The sequence below is a fragment of the Zosterops lateralis genome (genome assembly GCF_965231275.1).
Source record: "Zosterops lateralis genome assembly, chromosome: 1".
NCBI classification, from domain to species: Eukaryota; Metazoa; Chordata; class Aves; order Passeriformes; family Zosteropidae; genus Zosterops; species Zosterops lateralis.
Window position 1 is genome coordinate 136,336,956 of NC_139762.1, and position 17,560 is coordinate 136,354,515.

General features: G+C 38.8%; 1 protein-coding gene across 3 annotated transcripts in view; it reads left to right on the forward strand.

Annotated features, from left to right (window-relative positions):
- Nucleotides 1-17,560, forward strand: part of TRAPPC9 (trafficking protein particle complex subunit 9) — a 457,546-nt gene that overhangs the window by 198,662 nt on the left and 241,324 nt on the right. For all 3 annotated transcript variants that reach the window (XM_083859528.1, XM_083859527.1, XM_083859529.1), the window contains one exon: nucleotides 9,326-9,479. In XM_083859528.1, coding sequence (XP_083715654.1) covers nucleotides 9,326-9,479 — 154 coding nt within the window. The remainder of the gene's footprint in view (nucleotides 1-9,325; nucleotides 9,480-17,560) is intronic.

Below are 17,560 nucleotides of genomic sequence, written 5' to 3' on the forward strand. Positions count from 1 at the left end.
ATTCTGAAGAAGTTTAGTAGCAGACTTCAAATGATACCTTCAGTGTGAACTTGTAATGGAAAGGTCATGTTTTGGGGGTTTTGTTTGGAATTGTTCCACAGCTGGAGGCTTTGTGCTTCCCATGATAGGAAAGGGTGCTTGGACAAGTCAATTTTTAAAACCAAGGTGCCTGAGTCAGACACCATTAGCTGACTGCTCATAGCTTGGAGTATTTATAGTTCCTTTTCCCTTGCTTCCTCCAAATGTAGTAAAAAAAATCCATTCTCGTATAAGGAATTTGTGTATGTGAAGTTGATAAGAAAAGCTGCTTTATGAGTGGCACCACAAAATCCTGGGTTTACCTCTGAGATCCTTTACACACCTGCAGATTCTGTGAGAAGTTCCCAAGCACGACTTTGCTGACAGGTGAAATTTCCCTGTCTAAAATTTAGACTGCTGTGTTCAAACTATTTTTGAACCACAGGAAGCAGGAGTAAAAACCCCCCTTGATCTCATTTGACTTCAGTGGGTTTGTTTAATTTGCTTTAGTTCTTTGCAGGTGGGTTGGTCACTGCTTGAACATCAGGCCATGTGTGAGCAGGATCCATTGTCCGTGTATAATATGTGGTCTATACCACCCTAATTGACCAAGGGAGGTTAATGTGGCATCACGATAATTAAATAAATACTGAATTTCTAGCTGTAGTGTTCATATCTGAGTCTGGTGGACATTTGGCTTTGCTGCCCTTTCCCAGGGGAGCTCAAGGTCAAGGCTCACTGAATAGGAGAGCACCTGGCAGGGCAGTTATTTGGGATGGTGATTTCCACATGGGGAGTTTTGGCTAAAAGAGCAAGGTATTTTTGAGCTGTGCTCATTTTCTGATAAACTGGTGAAGCACATCAGACTAACTAACACAGCTCAGCAATATGTGGGGCAAAGTGTGCAGAGGTAAATCAATATAAACGTGATGAGATGAAAGTGAAGGCAGTCTCAGCTCTGCATTTGGCTGAAGCTGGACCCAGGGCTGCCAAAGGCTGAGTATAATAAGCAGTAGAAGCAGCACCTTGGTTTATTACCCATTATTGTCTTCAGTTTAAAACCATTGTCCCTTGTTCCATTGCTCCAAGTTCTGAGGAAAAATCTGTCCCCATCTTTCTTAAAAACCTCTTCTAAATACTGAAAGGTTGCTCTGAGGTCTCTTGAGTGCATTTCTCTCTGCAGGGTGAACAATCCCTGCTGGTTTGTTTTCTGAAAATAGCTTATTTCTGAGCGTGCTTCTAACCATACATACAGGTGTCACTGCTGATGAAAGCATTAAATAAACTTCTGATATATACAGTGATTTTTTTTGGGGGGAAAAAAAAAAAAGTTTAGGTGAAGTTGTGTATGGGTGAGTGAGATGTGTATTGTTTCTGTTATTAGTGCTGAGCAGTTGACTGCTGTGGAGCCTGTGACATGCTCACTGTGAACTCAGATTTCTGGAGCATGATTAAAGCTTTCATGTCCCACTCATGTCTGTGAACATCATTCATGTCGCTGCTTAAAGAATAAGTTCTGTAGGTTCAAACTCATGGGCCATGTTGCTTTGTTAGGAGATGTTCTGGTGCTCTGGTTTTTTAAACTGAGGATGTCCTGACTGTTCCCCCAGCTTGGCTCTTTGGCAGAGATCCTAGATTTCCTTTTCTAAGTATGGAACCACTGACAAAACTTACATCTAGGATTTGAGAATCTGTAATAAAATCTGTGCAACTCTAGAGGTGAAAAGAATCGATGTCTGTGGCAAAATAAACATTTTGAAGTCAGTGGACTGGGTTAGCTTGACATAAAAGACCCTTCAGGGACTCACCGAACAGAAAATGTGAAGGTTGCAGGTCTGATAAAGTGATACAGGTTTTACTGGGAAAACAGTGACTTGGTAAAGAATTTATTTATCACACTAAATCATCTCAAGGTGCACTTTTGCTGCAGCGCTCTGGGAAAAGAGAAAATGTTACCTTTGTATATAAAAGGAGAAGACAAGCAAGTAGATGGTAAATTAATAATTCATTATGAATGTAAAGTCTAATTGTATCTTGAAGTGACAGTCCATGGTGAAATGTGTATTCTTGCACACTGAGCATTCATGCATCCTGTGATTCTACCCAAAAAAATGTTTCAACCACTTCCTTTGTGAAAAACTTACATTTTTTCCTTACGTTGTATGTAAAGTTCTGTACCTCTGCATTTTCCCTTGAGTAGTCACTCAAATGGACTCTTCTCAGGTGAATAATTTCCCAGATGTACAGGCTGTCCTGGGGGTTTTTGCCCCCTAGTTTGGTTTTTAAGTAGGATCTCAGCATCTTCTCTGAAGTGACCTTCCAGTTGTGTGCCATGTCGTAGTCATATTCCTTTAAAAGAGGAGCACTGAGAATTTGGGAATTTTTCTTTTTTCTCTTAGGTGAAAGTGAATTGATGCTCCAGATTTATCATGTGCAGGAGGCTTTGAGATCCCTCTGAGTGTTTTGGGGTGCTACACACCCCCAACTCCACTCCTTTGGATCCTCCTGCAGGGCTCTGGGACCTGCAAAAGCCATCAGTGCTGGGTCAGGACAGAGCCCAGGCTGGGAAATGATCCTGGGGTCATTCCTAACCAGCATTTCTGGTTTCTTTGGGACATTCCAGGACCAGAGACTTTTGGTGGTTTTGTCCCTCAATGCTCAATGTGAGCAGAGAATGAACATCAGGTTTGCACCAGGTGAGCACCTGGTTCCTTCTCTCGAGGCTCCCTGGAAAAGATGCTTTGAACAGAAGTGCTGACCTCATTCCACTCTTATTTTTACTATTTACACTTTGGGGTGGGCAATCTTCTCAATCTTTTGTCTTCTCAATCCAATAACTAGGCATGACGGTAGAACGGAGGGGGTTTTTTGCTCTTGTTTGTTATATCTGGCACAAAATTCCGTGTTTTTAATTTGCATATGTTTTCTTCTGCTCTTCCTGCCATATGAAGGCAATAATGAGTTACACAAATGAGCAGCTGAGTATGAACATATATATTTTGTCAATTATTTCTCTGATTATTGGTATTCCACTGAGAGAGAAGTAGGAGGTACAGTATGGCATTATTTTGGATAAAGAGAATTTTGAAATTCTTGTGTAGTTCAGTCGTGAGAAAGGGAGGATATTTAACTCAATCTTTAAGTATTACTGTACTTAGGCTGTTCCAAATTTCCTAATGAAAGGCTATTGATTAATGGTCTTTCATGCCCCCTGTGGAAATTGGTGTATTCATAAAGTAGGCTATAACCATAATTATTATTATTTTAAATTTCCTCTTTCTTTAGGTAGCTAACAGCTTTGCTGCATGGTGATTGCCATGGGAGTCCAAATTATTTAAATGGGCAAGTGAAAAAAGAGGCAAGTTGAAGTTAATTGTTCTGCCTCTTCATTTGCAGTTTATGGTTTTCAGATTTGGAATTAGGAATTAAGAAGCTATATGCCCAGCACGCACAGTATAATCACATTTAAGCAGAAGATTTATGTAGCCAACTATCTTTTAGCACTTTTCCATTTTCAGATATTACATTACATCCAGTGGAACATTTCTTTCCTGGTTTAACTTTTTATTGTCTGAAATGTTGTCGCTCAGATAAGTCTAAGTTGTTGAATATTGTGAATTTCAGCACTTTAGTTTGACTTTTATCTCATCTTCAATTATTTTAAATAAATACCTGAGTTCTAAATGCAAATTTTTAAATTTAATTTACCTCTCTCAAGATTAATGGAAAAAATTATCTTCTGCTCTGCACGGTTCAGATAATTAAAACCATCGTTTTTCTTTCTGCAGTCAGTTTGAGGCCAGGAGGAGAGATCATTACTTGTGGGTCACTTGAGCTACTGAATTTTACAGTTGTATTTTATAGCAGTGAATGAAATACAGATTGTACTTCTAAATCTGTGAAGTAATTACAAGTAAATACAAGGTATATGTTAATTTGCATTACTTTACATTATTATTTCCAGCCAATGATGTATTCATTGATGTATTCATGAATACATGTGTATTCACTTCACAAGAGATTTGATTCTTGAGGTCCTTCTTTGCCTATAGATTGTTATATACTGGGGCATCCCTTCCAGTTTGGTGTTAATTGCTAGACTTGTATTTAGGGTGGAATTATGTGTATCTGAAACATGATGTTATATATTACAAGAGAGATTGCACAATGAAAGTATCGAGCAGAGTTTTGAAAGGAAACTTGTCTTATGCAATTTTTTTGCTTCTTGAATGTGGGAACAAGAATACCATCCTCACTTCAAGTTTTCCTTAAATTTAAAATCATTGAGTGTAGAGGGACTTTTCATGCACATAAGCATTCTGCATAAGTGGCAGTAACATGGTCTGGCACAGTGTCCCTACTGTCTACTTTATACAAGAAAGGAGGATGAACAGGAAGCATAATATTGAATAAAGTCTCCTACTGCCTCCTGCCAGCTTCATTTTGGAAGCAGCTTGCAAACTCATCTGTGGATGATAGTATTTAAATAGGTAGTTAGCCATGAGGAAGAGTTTTTGGGTTCCTGTTATATTGTTTCTTCCTAAGGATAATTAAATAAAGACTATCTCTATATTTTATTCTTCCAAGCTATGCAGCAGTGTTTTATTTACTTAATGAAAGATGAAATCTACTTATGTTGAACAGATTGCTGCTTTTCTTTTAATACCATGCCTGCTCTTAACCTCATTTTATTTGGAGAGTATCACATAATTAATTCCACTTTATGGATTTATACTCTTAGAAGAGGACATGGAAAAAGATCTGAGGTGCGTCACTGGTGGATGGGACCTGCCCACTGTCCTCCCAGGAACAAAGGCAAGAGTTTGCAGCACCCCCACTGATGCTCCCATACTCAATTTTTCACCTAATAATTTTCTCTGCCAGTTGCCATTTCTGTGTAGCTGTCAGTGCTGCTGGATTTTAAGTGGCACTGCTTTGGGAAAGGGGGAATTGGAAGGCCCTGGCTGGGGAGCAGTCCTGATGTCATTTGCAGGAAGTTCTTTTCCTCCCTGCAAATCCTTTCTGCTGAGAATTTTGTTGTCAGGGGAGGGGAGGATTTCCAGTGAAGTTGCAACTCCTTTTATGAGAAGAGGTGAAATGAGCTGTCCAGTGCCTTTAGCAGCTCTGCACTGTGACTTTTGTAGGACTTTAGGTGGCTGTCACTGTGATGTTGGCTGTGCCATCAGAAGGTTTGTCACTTCTTTCCCTGCAAGCCACCCTGACAGATGACGTGAGATGATACCGTGCAGACACATCATCAGCATTGCCGATGAGCTGACCTCCTCCTCTTCATCCATTTCATTTGTATTTGAATAATTTGCATCCCTGTAAGGATGCTCAGTTGTCTGAGGAGCTGTCACAAGGCTCGGGCTGGTTTCGTGACAAAACAGTAGTTTCAAAACACAATTGTTTCATTATTCATGAAAACTGTTGTTGCTTTATTCCTCCTCCTGCTCAGACAAGTTTGGCCAGAGAGAAACAAAACCTGTTTTGCATTTCCAAGATTGGATATTTAATTTTTTGATTTTTTTTGGCATAATGCAGTGTTTTTATACAAATATCTCATTATTTATTGAAAACCCATCTAGTAGGAAATTTGGATAGCTCCCTGTGAGGCAAAGAAGATAAAATGGCATTCTAGTCCCTTTTCCTGGAATGAGTTTATTTCTAAACTTTTGAGTTTTAAGATCTTCTCTGTTTTCCCTGATCCATAATTACTGTGAAGGGCAAGGAACAGGTGCCCTTGCACAATGTGAGCTGTCATTATCCTGGCTGTTTGCAGTAAATTGAATGCCTGTTTCAGACTGAATTATCTATTTTTACCTTTTCCCATATAGATTCCGTAGATTCTTGTATATCACAACAAGCAAGGACAAATTTAGGGAGAAGTGCAGAGAACTCTTGACAGGAAACAGGTCTCAAAGTAACTGCAGAAGACAGCAGAGAATGACTTTTATGGCTAAAATACATTTCAGTCTCATTATTCTCAGCTCAGCTCAGTGACAAAGTTGGTGATGTTCAAAAGGTTGCCTTTCACTTGCCCTCTCCTTCTTCAGGGTGAGGTCCATGTGATCTCTAGAGATCACTTAAAAGTTGAAAAAGATCCTTTTTTCATCTGGTGATTGTAATTCATTGTCCAGCTTATCCATTTTCTCTTTCCATCAGCTGGCTCTGGGAACTGTCCACTCATTAACACCTCCCTGGTGAAAATGCATCTCTTGAGATGGGAGAAATCTTCATATTTAAAAAGAAAGTGAAGAAGATGGGTTTGAGTAATGGTACATTTTTCAAGATGAATGACTGATTTAGGTTATGGTGGTTTTTTTTTTTTTTTTTTGTTTTGTTTTGTTTTGTTTTGATTCTTGTCCAAAGCCTTTCCATGCACTACATGTTCCTTGGGCTGAGGAAAACTGTTGCAACGTTACAGATAAAAAAAGCAGAGACAAAGCTTGAAATGAATATTTTTAGCACAAGAGGAAGCAGAATAAGGATGATAAAAGGCAGATACATTTAAGAAAAAGAGGAAGGATTTAATTCTGTTGTGCTTTACTCTGAGAGGAACTATAGTCTTGAAACATGTTATTTCATCTGTTTATTGCTCTCATAGATCCTACCTAGAGCTGAGCTCATAGTACCTTTTTGTGGGATATTTTTCTCTCTGTAGCTCTCTTTTACTCGGCCTCTTCACTTTCTAGCTGGCAAGTGTGTTGTTGGGGGTGTTTTTGTGGCTTCTCATGTGGCACGAGGTGCCGCTGTGCTAAATACAGTATAAACACTATAAATATAAATGTGGTTAGAAGATTTGAAAACTTAGTGGAGTCTCCTGAGCACTGAGAGCCCTGTTTACTAAAGTTTTCCCTAACTTAGAACTTAATAAAATTCCTTCAAGCAGAGATGCACAATGAACAGTTAAGAGCAATCCAGGCTGTATTCCTGAAGCTGATGTGGATTTATTGGAGGCTGTTGGGGTACAACGTGCTTACATGCATATTTAATTTCCAGACAAAAATTACCATACTGCCAGCAACGATCCTTCAACAGAGGCATGCAGTCTGAATGCTGCAGTTTCATATTAAATATTGTTAGACAGGAATATTTTTCTCAAATATCAGTCGCTTAGAAAAGTGCAACATTAATTAGATGGGGAGCTATTTTCCTGGTCCTTTGGAGATGGATTCTAAATACTTCTGACTGTCTAGATGCAAAGATAATTCGTTAAAATATGGCTATAGGAAACTAACTATATTTCTGTGAGAGCATAAGCATTGTTGTGTGTATCATAGAAATGAAGTACTGGGTTTGCACCTGCTCATGTACTACAGAGGCGTGGAGTGATCTCGGAAACAAAGACTATGAAATTCAAAATATTCCAGTTGTGCCTTCCATGTTCCTTGCCTGTGCAAAATCCAGGAAACCCATCCTGCCTTTGCAGAATCAAATCATACTTCAATGCCAGTAAGAATTGATGTTGTTAGTTATAGTTTCAGGCCTGGTAATTTTTCTTCAGAACCCACTCTTCAGATTGTATCTGGGTGTTTTTCATTAGGGTCTTTATTTCTGGCTCGATTCTGGCAGTTACTGTGATCCACTTTTATAACTCATGTTTAGCTTTTGAATATGCCCAGAACTTGATGGACTTTGCATGCAAATGAAGAACATCTAATGATCTTTTGCTGGATTAAAAATAGCCCAAACAACTCCCCCCCCTTAGAGAGGAACAGATTAATTCCTCCGCCTTTGGGATGTGAGGACCAGCAAAGATGGAGGCTGCAGGAGTGGGAGCTTGCACAAACCTTTGCCTGAGTCCTGTATTTGAACTTCTTTTTTATCATAAAATCATAGAATTCTTTGGGTTGGAAGGGACCTTAAAGGCCATTTAGTTCCACCCCCCTGCCATGGGCAGGGATGCCTTCCACTAGAATGGTGAAGGGGGAACTTCAGAAGCTTCTCCTCAGATGTCAGTTTTTGCTCAGTGTTGATAAGGCCTGTTTGAATTCATCTTCCCACTGCTCAAACTTGACAAGCTCTAGATTATTCCTTGTAATTGCCATCTATTTTCACCCAGTTTCTTTTGGGGTTGAGATTCTTTTGAATTAATGCGAATTAGAGAAAATATTTACTGGTCTGGAGGGATTTCAAAGCTCTTTCTTGTTGACATTTGTTACTGGTGTTTTCCTTTTGGCAACATTCATAGAATATATTTCCCTCTTTATATGGAGAAATAGATAAAAGGATAATAGTAATCCTGTGTTTTTGTGAAATGTCCTTCCCAGTCTTCTTCTCAGTTTGTAGTTGCATTTCATCTTGAATGGTTTTCAAAGCTGTTGTTGGTCTCCTTAAGTGCAAAGTCATCTCAAGAGCAATATATTTTAATTCTTCCTTAATTATTTTTCTATTTCAGACAATTCAGGAAATTAAAGCTATTTTGGCAGCATAGTATATTAGATCTTCCATAACCACATTTCATGTGATGTGAGCTGGTTTAAATTCCCTTTTATATTAGATTAGTGATTCTAATTTAGCGTATCAGTATTTAGTATGCATTATAGTGTACTGTATTTAATTTGATTACCTTTTATGCCTTACCGTACATTTAATAAAGCAATTATTTAACCATTTGCTACCAATGAATTTTACTGTGATACTGAAATTAATATGGTCTGTAATTCATGAAGATGGACAAAGCAGGAGAGAAGCATCTTCTTAAAAAAATTAAAGGGCCACATTAAGGCCCTACTTCTGTGGTTATTTTGTTTTTCCTTCCTCAGTTTTGCAAGGAAGAGTCAGGAAGTTGCCTTGTGAAACCAATGGACTCTCCAAGTGCGTTACAGTTCACTTCAGGAGATGCTTTCATATATAATATTCTGCTTCCCTTTTGTATGGGTTGGTATTAATAAACAACTTTAAATAGTTGTTTTTGGCCCAGTCTTGTTGCTTTTTTCAGCAAGTCTTGAGCACACCAGGAGCTTCCACCCACCAAGAGTGGAGGCAGGTGAACATCCACAGAACCACAGCGAGGTCATCTGCTTGCAACTGCAGAATAAATGTCTTGTGCACCACTCACAAAGCCATTAAAATGTTGATTGATGATTTGTAAAGTATTTTTACCATCAACAGGCTTAGACTTCTCTTTTCAGTAGCATAAACCATATGGTTTATGTATCATTAATTACAGGCTGGGTGCCGCCGAAACCAATACGCTGATATGGCAGTGCCTGTGTTCACAGTGGTCTGCAGTTTCTGCAGAAATAATATCAGCAGGAATGATGTTGTTGGCTTATTTTTCTTTTCTTTTCCTTTGCCACAGCATGGCTATCCAAGTGGACAAGTTCAATTTTGAGAGCTTCCCAGAATCCCCGACTGATGGGGCGCAGTTGGCGAATGCAAAGCAGCTGGAAGAAGAAAGGCAACAAGCAAGAGGTCTGGAGATTAACAGCAAGCTGGATATTTGCTGGAAAATTATATCCTTTCAGAAATACTTGCTTTAAAAGTCTATAAATAGATGCCCTCTGATACATTTTATTTTATAATTCAACTCACTTCACGGCAGTGTTACTGAAAAGAGAAGTAATTAGAACTATGAGGCTTATCATAATTATAGACTGTTTAAGGTTAATTGTGCTGTATATTATTTAGGGGATGCTTGGGTCATCCTGTAATGGCTTTTTCTGAGTCACTGGGCATGTCATAAATCCTGTGTGTTTTTCCCCAGCTTTTAGGGAACTGAGGTAGTGTAGTTAGGATTGATGGGTAGTAGATTTGTGGGGTCAAGTTTTTTTCTTCTCCCCCACACGAAGTTACTAAATCATGAAGAAAGTAATGAAGCTGGATTTAGAGAGTTTGCATGTATTTAATTAAATTTGGGTAAATCAGAACATAGTAGAATAATTTATTTCCAAGTCCTCTTTATAGATTTAATAATGTATCTAATCTTGGGTAGCTTTTTAAGGCTTAGACAGGACTTGTGTGATGACTTAGTCATTCTAAACATAAAATCCCCACAATAATTCTAAATGCAGTAAAATATTGCCTTATGATTATTAATAAGAAATTGCATTCAGTTTAGAGTTAAAATAAACCAATGGTGTTGCTATAAATTTCATGATTTCTATAAAAAAATCTTGTGCTTGGCTTGTCAAAAATACTCTTTCTCATGATTTTCTTCAGGAAACATTCTGTACAGCAAACAGTCCCCCAAGCCATGTGATGATACTCAGCACTTTCCAGGAGATTTATATTTTTCACTCAGATCATCCTCAAATTCACATGATAGGGGGTGTCAGAAGATAAGAGAGGAATGGCAATCAAATCATGCTTTATCTGTTTGTACTTTTAACTGTACTTTTACCAGTGATCTGAAATGATGTTTCATTACTAATTATTGTGAGGAAGAACTTCTTTGCTGTGAGGGTGGCTGGGCACTGGCACAGGCTGCCCAGAGAGGCTGTGGAGTCTCCTTCCCTGGAGATATTCAAGACCTGTCCTGGACATAATCCTGTGCTCTGGGGACCTTGCTTGAACATGGGGTAGACAAGATGACCTCCATTGGTCCCTTCCAACCTTAACCATCCTGTGATGATTAAATCAGATCAGGATTTGTCTAAGGCAAGGCTTGAGTCATAAATGAGATTTGTAATGCCTGGTTGAGTCCAGATTCCCCAAGCAACATTTCAGAGAGAGCTTCTTTTATGCAAAAATGTCAATATTTAACCAGAACTCAGTTAGAAAATGTCTGTGTTATGGAAAGATATAAATATTCTGTGATAGCACAGATGAATTCTTACACTGGAATTGAGTACATAATTGTAATCATTTTGTCAAGGTGTAAAAATTCATCCTCACTCATTCCACTTGCTGGGCAGCACTGTTTACATCCACTCTGTGTTCTGGATTTAAACCCAGTTTTGATCCCAGAACCATTCTGGCTGACATGAAAGTCAGTACTTTAGAAACCAGTAGAACAGTGTGTGGGTTCTGTGTGTTAAATTAAGTGCAACCATTAGTTTCTGTGTTTTTAATCCTTGTTATGATTGTTCTCTGTTCCAGGAACTAAAGCTCATCTAATTAATGAAAGGCAATAAGTTTCACATGTGCTTAAAAATCTTTGAGGAAATGTGTACATTCTCTTCCAGGTGTCATGTCCCAACTAGAGTTAGTCTTTCTCATAGCATTGTAAAATCATTAATGTTGGAAAAAACCTCAAAATACCTTTGAAATTGTTAAGTCCAAACCTTGACCAAATACTGCCCATTAAACCAAGCACTGAATCCTTTCTTGAAAGGACTCAACACTGGGTCCTTCCTTGAACATCTCCAGGATGGTGACTCCACCACCTCCTTGGACAGTCCCTTCCAATGCTTGACAACCCTTTCCATAAAGAAATTCTTCCTGATGTCCAACCTGAACCTCTCTGGCTTCATCCTTTCATTTCTTGCAGCAATATTAAGATGTGAACCAGTCAATTAAAAATAAATATTCTTCTCTCCATTTTGTTAAATTTAAAAAAAATTAGTTTCTGAGGTCTTCTACTTCAATCAGAGTAATTGGACACAGGTCAGGAGAGGTTATGCTGTTGGACAGACAGGCAGAGAACTGGATGGATATTTCAGCTGCATTAGCCTTGTTTTCCTTCAGGAGTCAGCCTCAGTGTAGCCAAGAGTGAAACAGTATTTGCAAAATTACAAAGGGGTAAAATTGCTGATGTTTCCTACTAGAGGAGGCATTTTTGCAAGTCTCTTGAGTGGTAATGGCAGGTGATCCCCTTGTTATCCATCATCTCTGAACTGCTTAGAATTCTCCAGATGACTTTTCTGTGCTGATTTTGGGCATGACATGGGAAAGTGATGGGCTGAGGTGAGTTGATGTCATAGGATCTGTCCTGAGGTGTGACCCAAGGCCCACGTCAGATGCTCACACCAAGACTTGCAAAAGCATGTGGAGGAGAAATTAAAGCGTGCACAGGGAATTAGGAGGAAAGGAGGGATGAGACAATTGAAAGCTTCTTGACCAAGGACAGAGTTGTCCAAGTGAGTGAGGTGCTCTGTGTTTGTCACAGACCACCCAAACAAGAAGCAAAGCTGGATGAACTTCTCCTTAAGGACTGGAAGAAGTTTAGTCCAGTCCAGTTATTTCTGAAATACTTTAAAGACAATTTTTGCATGCAGATGTTCCATGGTTTGACCTTGGTATGTGCTGTGTGGGATCTGCTCCCTGAATAAATGGTCCAGCTGCAGGGTTTGAAGTTTGGTGTCAGCCTTGGCTGCAGTTGTCCTGAGATGGTGGAGCTTAGTATCCTGAGGGAAGTGAGGAGGGTACATGGCAGGATAATGACTCTGGACTTGAGAGGGGCTTTGGGGAAGGCAGGATTGGAAAGGAACTCCCTGGTCCCAGGGGAGTTGCTGGGCCTCCAGGAGCAGCCTCCTCAAAGCCTGAGAGTTACAGCAGTCAACAAAGTTCATCCCTTGAAGCAAGGTGTGTCATGAGGAGACTGCTAAACTCCACTGAGGTACTAGGAAAATTCCTTTTCACAGTGAAGTTGCTCAGATACTGGAAGAGGTTGTCCAAAAGTGCTGTAAAATTGATGTCTTTGAAGATGTTAAAAAAATTCTGGACAATGTCTTGAACAGCCTGGTGCAATTTCAGTATTTTCCATGCTTTGAGCACAGGGCTGGACAGTGACCCTAGAATTGCCTTTCAATAGAAATTATTCCATGATTTTGTGCAGCTGGGCAGAGGGCTGGGTTAGAGAATGACTTCTGAAAACTAAACTCTTTCCTTCTTCCATCTTCTGCTATCCCCAGGTTTGATTGCAGCCAGAGAAATTTTCTAATGTACTGTGAAGAAATTGCAATTTCAGTGAAATGAGACTATAACATTTTGGGGTCATTTTCCTGAAAATATTCTAAAGCTGGCCCTAACAGCCTTAAAAAAGTGAGACAGACTTCCAGTGCCACCTTAAATATCATATTCCATTTTTTACTTTTCTAACAGTTAGACTTTTTTTTCTTACTTCAGCCTTAATATCTGTGATGTATAGGAAGTCTGCCCCATTTCCAATGTTTCCTTACATTTTTTGAATTGTATTTTCTGCCCCTTCCTAAGTTTTTTTTGTTTCCCATATTTAAACCTAATTGCCAGAATTTCTTTCAAAGCACATTTTCTTTCAGTCATACAGCTGATTTTGTTCTGCACTACAGCTCTATTTTTCTTCATATGTGGGGTCCAAAGTTGGAGGCAATACTGCAGGTGAGATTTCTCACAGAATCAAATTGCACCTTCCAGGTTTCAGAGATGATGTTTTCTCTGAGAATTATTCTTTCATTCTATTGTCTGATGGATTTTAATTTTTTTTTTTTTGGCATGTGGTCCAACATACCTGACTGAATTATTATTCCCCACTTTCATTTATAGATTTGATTTCTTCTAGGGTGGTACTTGGAACTTTTCATCACTTCATCCCAGTGATTTTCATAAGTTCATTCATTTGTTAGGTTTGGGAACACTGACAACTTTTCCAAATGCATTAAAATTACAAATGTTTTTGTGTTTCCTCATAGAAGCAGCCAATCAGGGCTTTGAAATTATTATCTATCAGACAGAACCTTGAATAATCTCATTTGCTTGACAGCAAATCACTGATAACTCTTATTGAAATTCACTTTTCTGTGTCTATTCCACTTTTGATGACTTTATCTTGATCATAAATGTGAATCATCAATAATGACAATATTACATCTTGTGGAACTTCTGTACGTCAGTAAAGGTTTCTTTAAATTTCTCTGCTGCTGCTTATTGTTTGCAAAAATAACTATTATTAAAACCCCTAAATAGCTGCTTATAATTTTTTATAAGTTTTAATATTAAAATACTACAATAATGATTGAGCAGAAAGCTTAAAATATGAATAAGGCAACTACTGTAAGTAAAATGTGCAATTCATGCAGATTTATTTTTAATTGGGACATTGAAAATAATTTCTTTTAGGATACAAGATGTGGAAGGAGAATTGTGAAGGAGAAAGGTGATTGTGTGTTTGTTATCTCTGAGGCCTGCACTGGGGCTGATTTGGTTGTGCAGATGAAAATATTTCAAAACTGTTAAATATGAACTGTAGTGATGGAAGCTGGAAATCAACTGTTTGAATCCTGGCTGATGGCTGTGTTGTTAATAACAAAGATTTAACTTTAGGAAATGAGGCTGGGTCAGCACTGTGGCTCCTGCTGAGGAGCAGGTTTGTGATGGCAGTGAGACCTCAGCAGAATGTGTGGAGATTCGGTTAAGTAGATAGATTCTGCAAGGTCAAACTTAACCTTGGCAGGCTGCACTTGTGTTTATCCGGGCAGTCTTTTTCAATGAATTTTAAATCCTGGATCTTACACTTGTGCCTTTTATCAGCTTTGACTTTGAGCTGAGAATAAAAGGGTATCTTGGCAATCCCTGTTCAACTCCTTTGCTTTTACTGACTTCTAAAGGCTTTGTCTTAGGCAAACTCTGGAGTTGAGCTTTTCTCTCTTGTTCCTTTTATATTTCTGATTGCATATTTTGGTTGTTTTTCATCTCCAAGGTAATGAGTTTGTTGCAATATTCGCTTTTGTATTTGTCCTATAATAAGCAATTTTAGGTAATTGTCTGATAATATAGTCAGGAGACAAAGATCAGTGTTATGGAATTCCATGATCCTGATCCCTCTGTGGGTCCATGTGAACACGTAATTCCTTTATGTATTTATTCCTTTATGTTTTAACAAGTCCACTTCTTTGGTTGCATCTCCACCTTGCCCTTTCCCTCCTTTGCCATCAGACTCCCTTCTGCTGCTTCGTTCAATGATCTCATTAGACAAATGAAATTTATTTCCTGAATACCTGAGTCAAATAATCTGTGCATGGCCAAACCATTTAAATGCTACATTTTTTTATCACATAGAATTGTGAAAATTGAAATTTCTCATCAGTTCTACAATCCATGGCCATGGATCTACAAGAAACTAATACCATCAATTTGTTTGGCAAATAAACAAATAAGACCCTGAACCTCCAGATTAACAGACAAGAACATTCACTGACCGATTTCTTGTCTATAGAATTTATTTTTCCACAAGGTGACCATAAGCAGCGTGCTAAAAATGAACTTCGTGCTTGTGATGGAATAAGAAAACTTATTTTTTTCTGAAAATTTGGGCTGTAAAAGCTTAAACTGCTTTTGGGATATTACATAATTTTCTCTGTTAATCAGTTTGTGGGTTTTTCTGGTGGGTTTCTTTTTTCTTTGTTTGTTGGTTGCTTTTTTGTTTGTTTGGTTTGGTTTTGTTGCTCCCCCACCCCACTTTTTTTTTTTTTTGGGGGGGGGGTGGTTTTGGGGGTTTCTTTTTTGGGTTTTGGGTTTTTTTTTAAGCTTTTGCAAAGAGCCATTCAGTTTAATTTCTAACTTTTTTTTTCTGAAATGTGTGACCAAAAAACCACTAACAGTATCACAGAAAGGTTGAGGCTGGAAGGCACCATAGTGGGGTCATCTGGTGCCACCTCTCTGGCTCCAGCAGGGCTGTCCCAGAGCACAGGCATAGGATTGTGTCCAGATGGCTCTGGAATATCTCCAGTGAAAGAGACTACACACCATCTCTGGACAATCTGGTCACTGCACAGGAAAGAAATTATTCCTCCTGTCCAGGTGGAACTTCCTGGGCATCAATCCCTGGCCATTCCTCTTGTCCCATTGCTGGGCACAGCAAGCAGAGCCTGGTCCCTGCTCTGAGCCCTCCCTGCAGACACTGACAGGGTTCAGGTTCCCTCTGACTCTCTTTTTAAGGCTGAACAGCCCCAGCTCCCTCAGCCTTTCCTTATCAGAGAGATGCTTCAGTCCTTTATTCATATATTTTTTTTGTCCTCCACTGGCCCTGCTCCAGGAGCTCCAGGTCTTTCCTGTCCTGAGGAGCCCTGAATGGACACAGCACCCCAGATCTGCCTCACTGCCTCCCATGGTTTTATGTTCCAGGGGGAATATTCTGCATCTGAATACCTGGATCTGCTTTGGTAGCGTTTACTGACGATAAAGAACGGAGAATCACCTGTTTTATAGTAATTTTATGGTGTTATTGGAGACATTAAGTTTGCCATGAAGCTCTAAACAGTGAAAATTTGTAATATTCCAGGCACCACTGTGAGTCTTTTGTAAGTAAATTACAGTAAAGTTAGTTTAATGTTACAGTTAATGCCAAGCACTCTGTTTTAAAGCATCTTTTAAATACTACCTTTTTATTAGTGTTTTCTCTCACTTATAGTCCTTAGATTAAAAATGTGATATCAGAATTATTTATCTGCTGTTTCTGTGAAGTAAATGCAAATTATTATCTACCCTCTAGTGTGTTTTATGGAAATTATTGAGTTGTACTGGTGTTCTGAGTCTTATTTTTCAGCAGCAGCACTCTTCTGAGGTGATATTCTGCTGCCTTCAGTTTTCCAAATAGATGCTTTTCTTTAATGGTGTTTTCCAGCTTTCAGACTCTTTGGGGTTTGTGAATTCTTTATTTGTGGTCTCTTTAGGAGAAAAAAAAAAAGTGCTATTTATTACATTTTTCAGGGCATAATGAGAATATTTTAAAAAATAATGGCAAGAATCCTGTACTCAGTGTTGATTCTCCTCTTCTGTCATCTCTGAGCTCTTGAGTCTCAATCACTGTTAGATTTGCTTTTGTTCTGAGCCTTCAGGACTTTTCTTGAAATCTCCTGGACACCCTGCAAGATTATGTCCTGTGGTAGAAATTAGTTATCTGCAGTGCTTGTTAATTTTATTTTAACTGACACAGGTGAATATATATTTCAGCAGTCAGATGATGTGTGTCCCTTTCCAGAGTTCACAGAAAAGGGACTGATCACATTTAGAAGCTGTTGATAAAAGCTCAGGTATTCTTTTATTTATTGATATATTTTTGAAGACAAGAGTTCCAGTACTTTTTGGAGTAGTTGTATGAAATCATGATGAAGATTTCACTAGGAGCTTATTCCTTAATTATGGTGGGACACATGCCTGGATACAAGATGGTGCTGACATCTGCATGTGCTTCCAAGCCCTGTGAATTCAGTGCCTTTCTGCTGTCAGGGAATTAGAAAAAAGAAACCCTGTGCTCTTCCTGTTACAAATAAATGTCATCTTGAGTGACTCTTCACACAAAATTATTATTAATTTGTGTATTAAATGGATAATACTGTCTTTGCATGACATTGCATATTGCCTATGCTTTTATTTTAGCACTTGTGTAACCTCTTTTGAAGCCCTTTTAAAAGAGATTCTTCTGTCCACAACAGTTTATTTCAGTGCTTTGCTGTCCTTAGAGTGACAACAATTTCCTAATTTTTTCTCTTTTAAACCTGGGCCTGTTTCTGAGCTCATGCAGGGTAGAAAGGGAAGCGTGCAGGTTCTGTGCCTGTGGTTCTGGTCTGATGTTTGCCCTTGGTAATGGCACTGCCACTGTCCAACATTCCTGTATCCCATGAAAGTGGCACAAAGTCAGCAGTCAGGGCTCTCCTAGCAGACATTTGTTCTGTTTTCT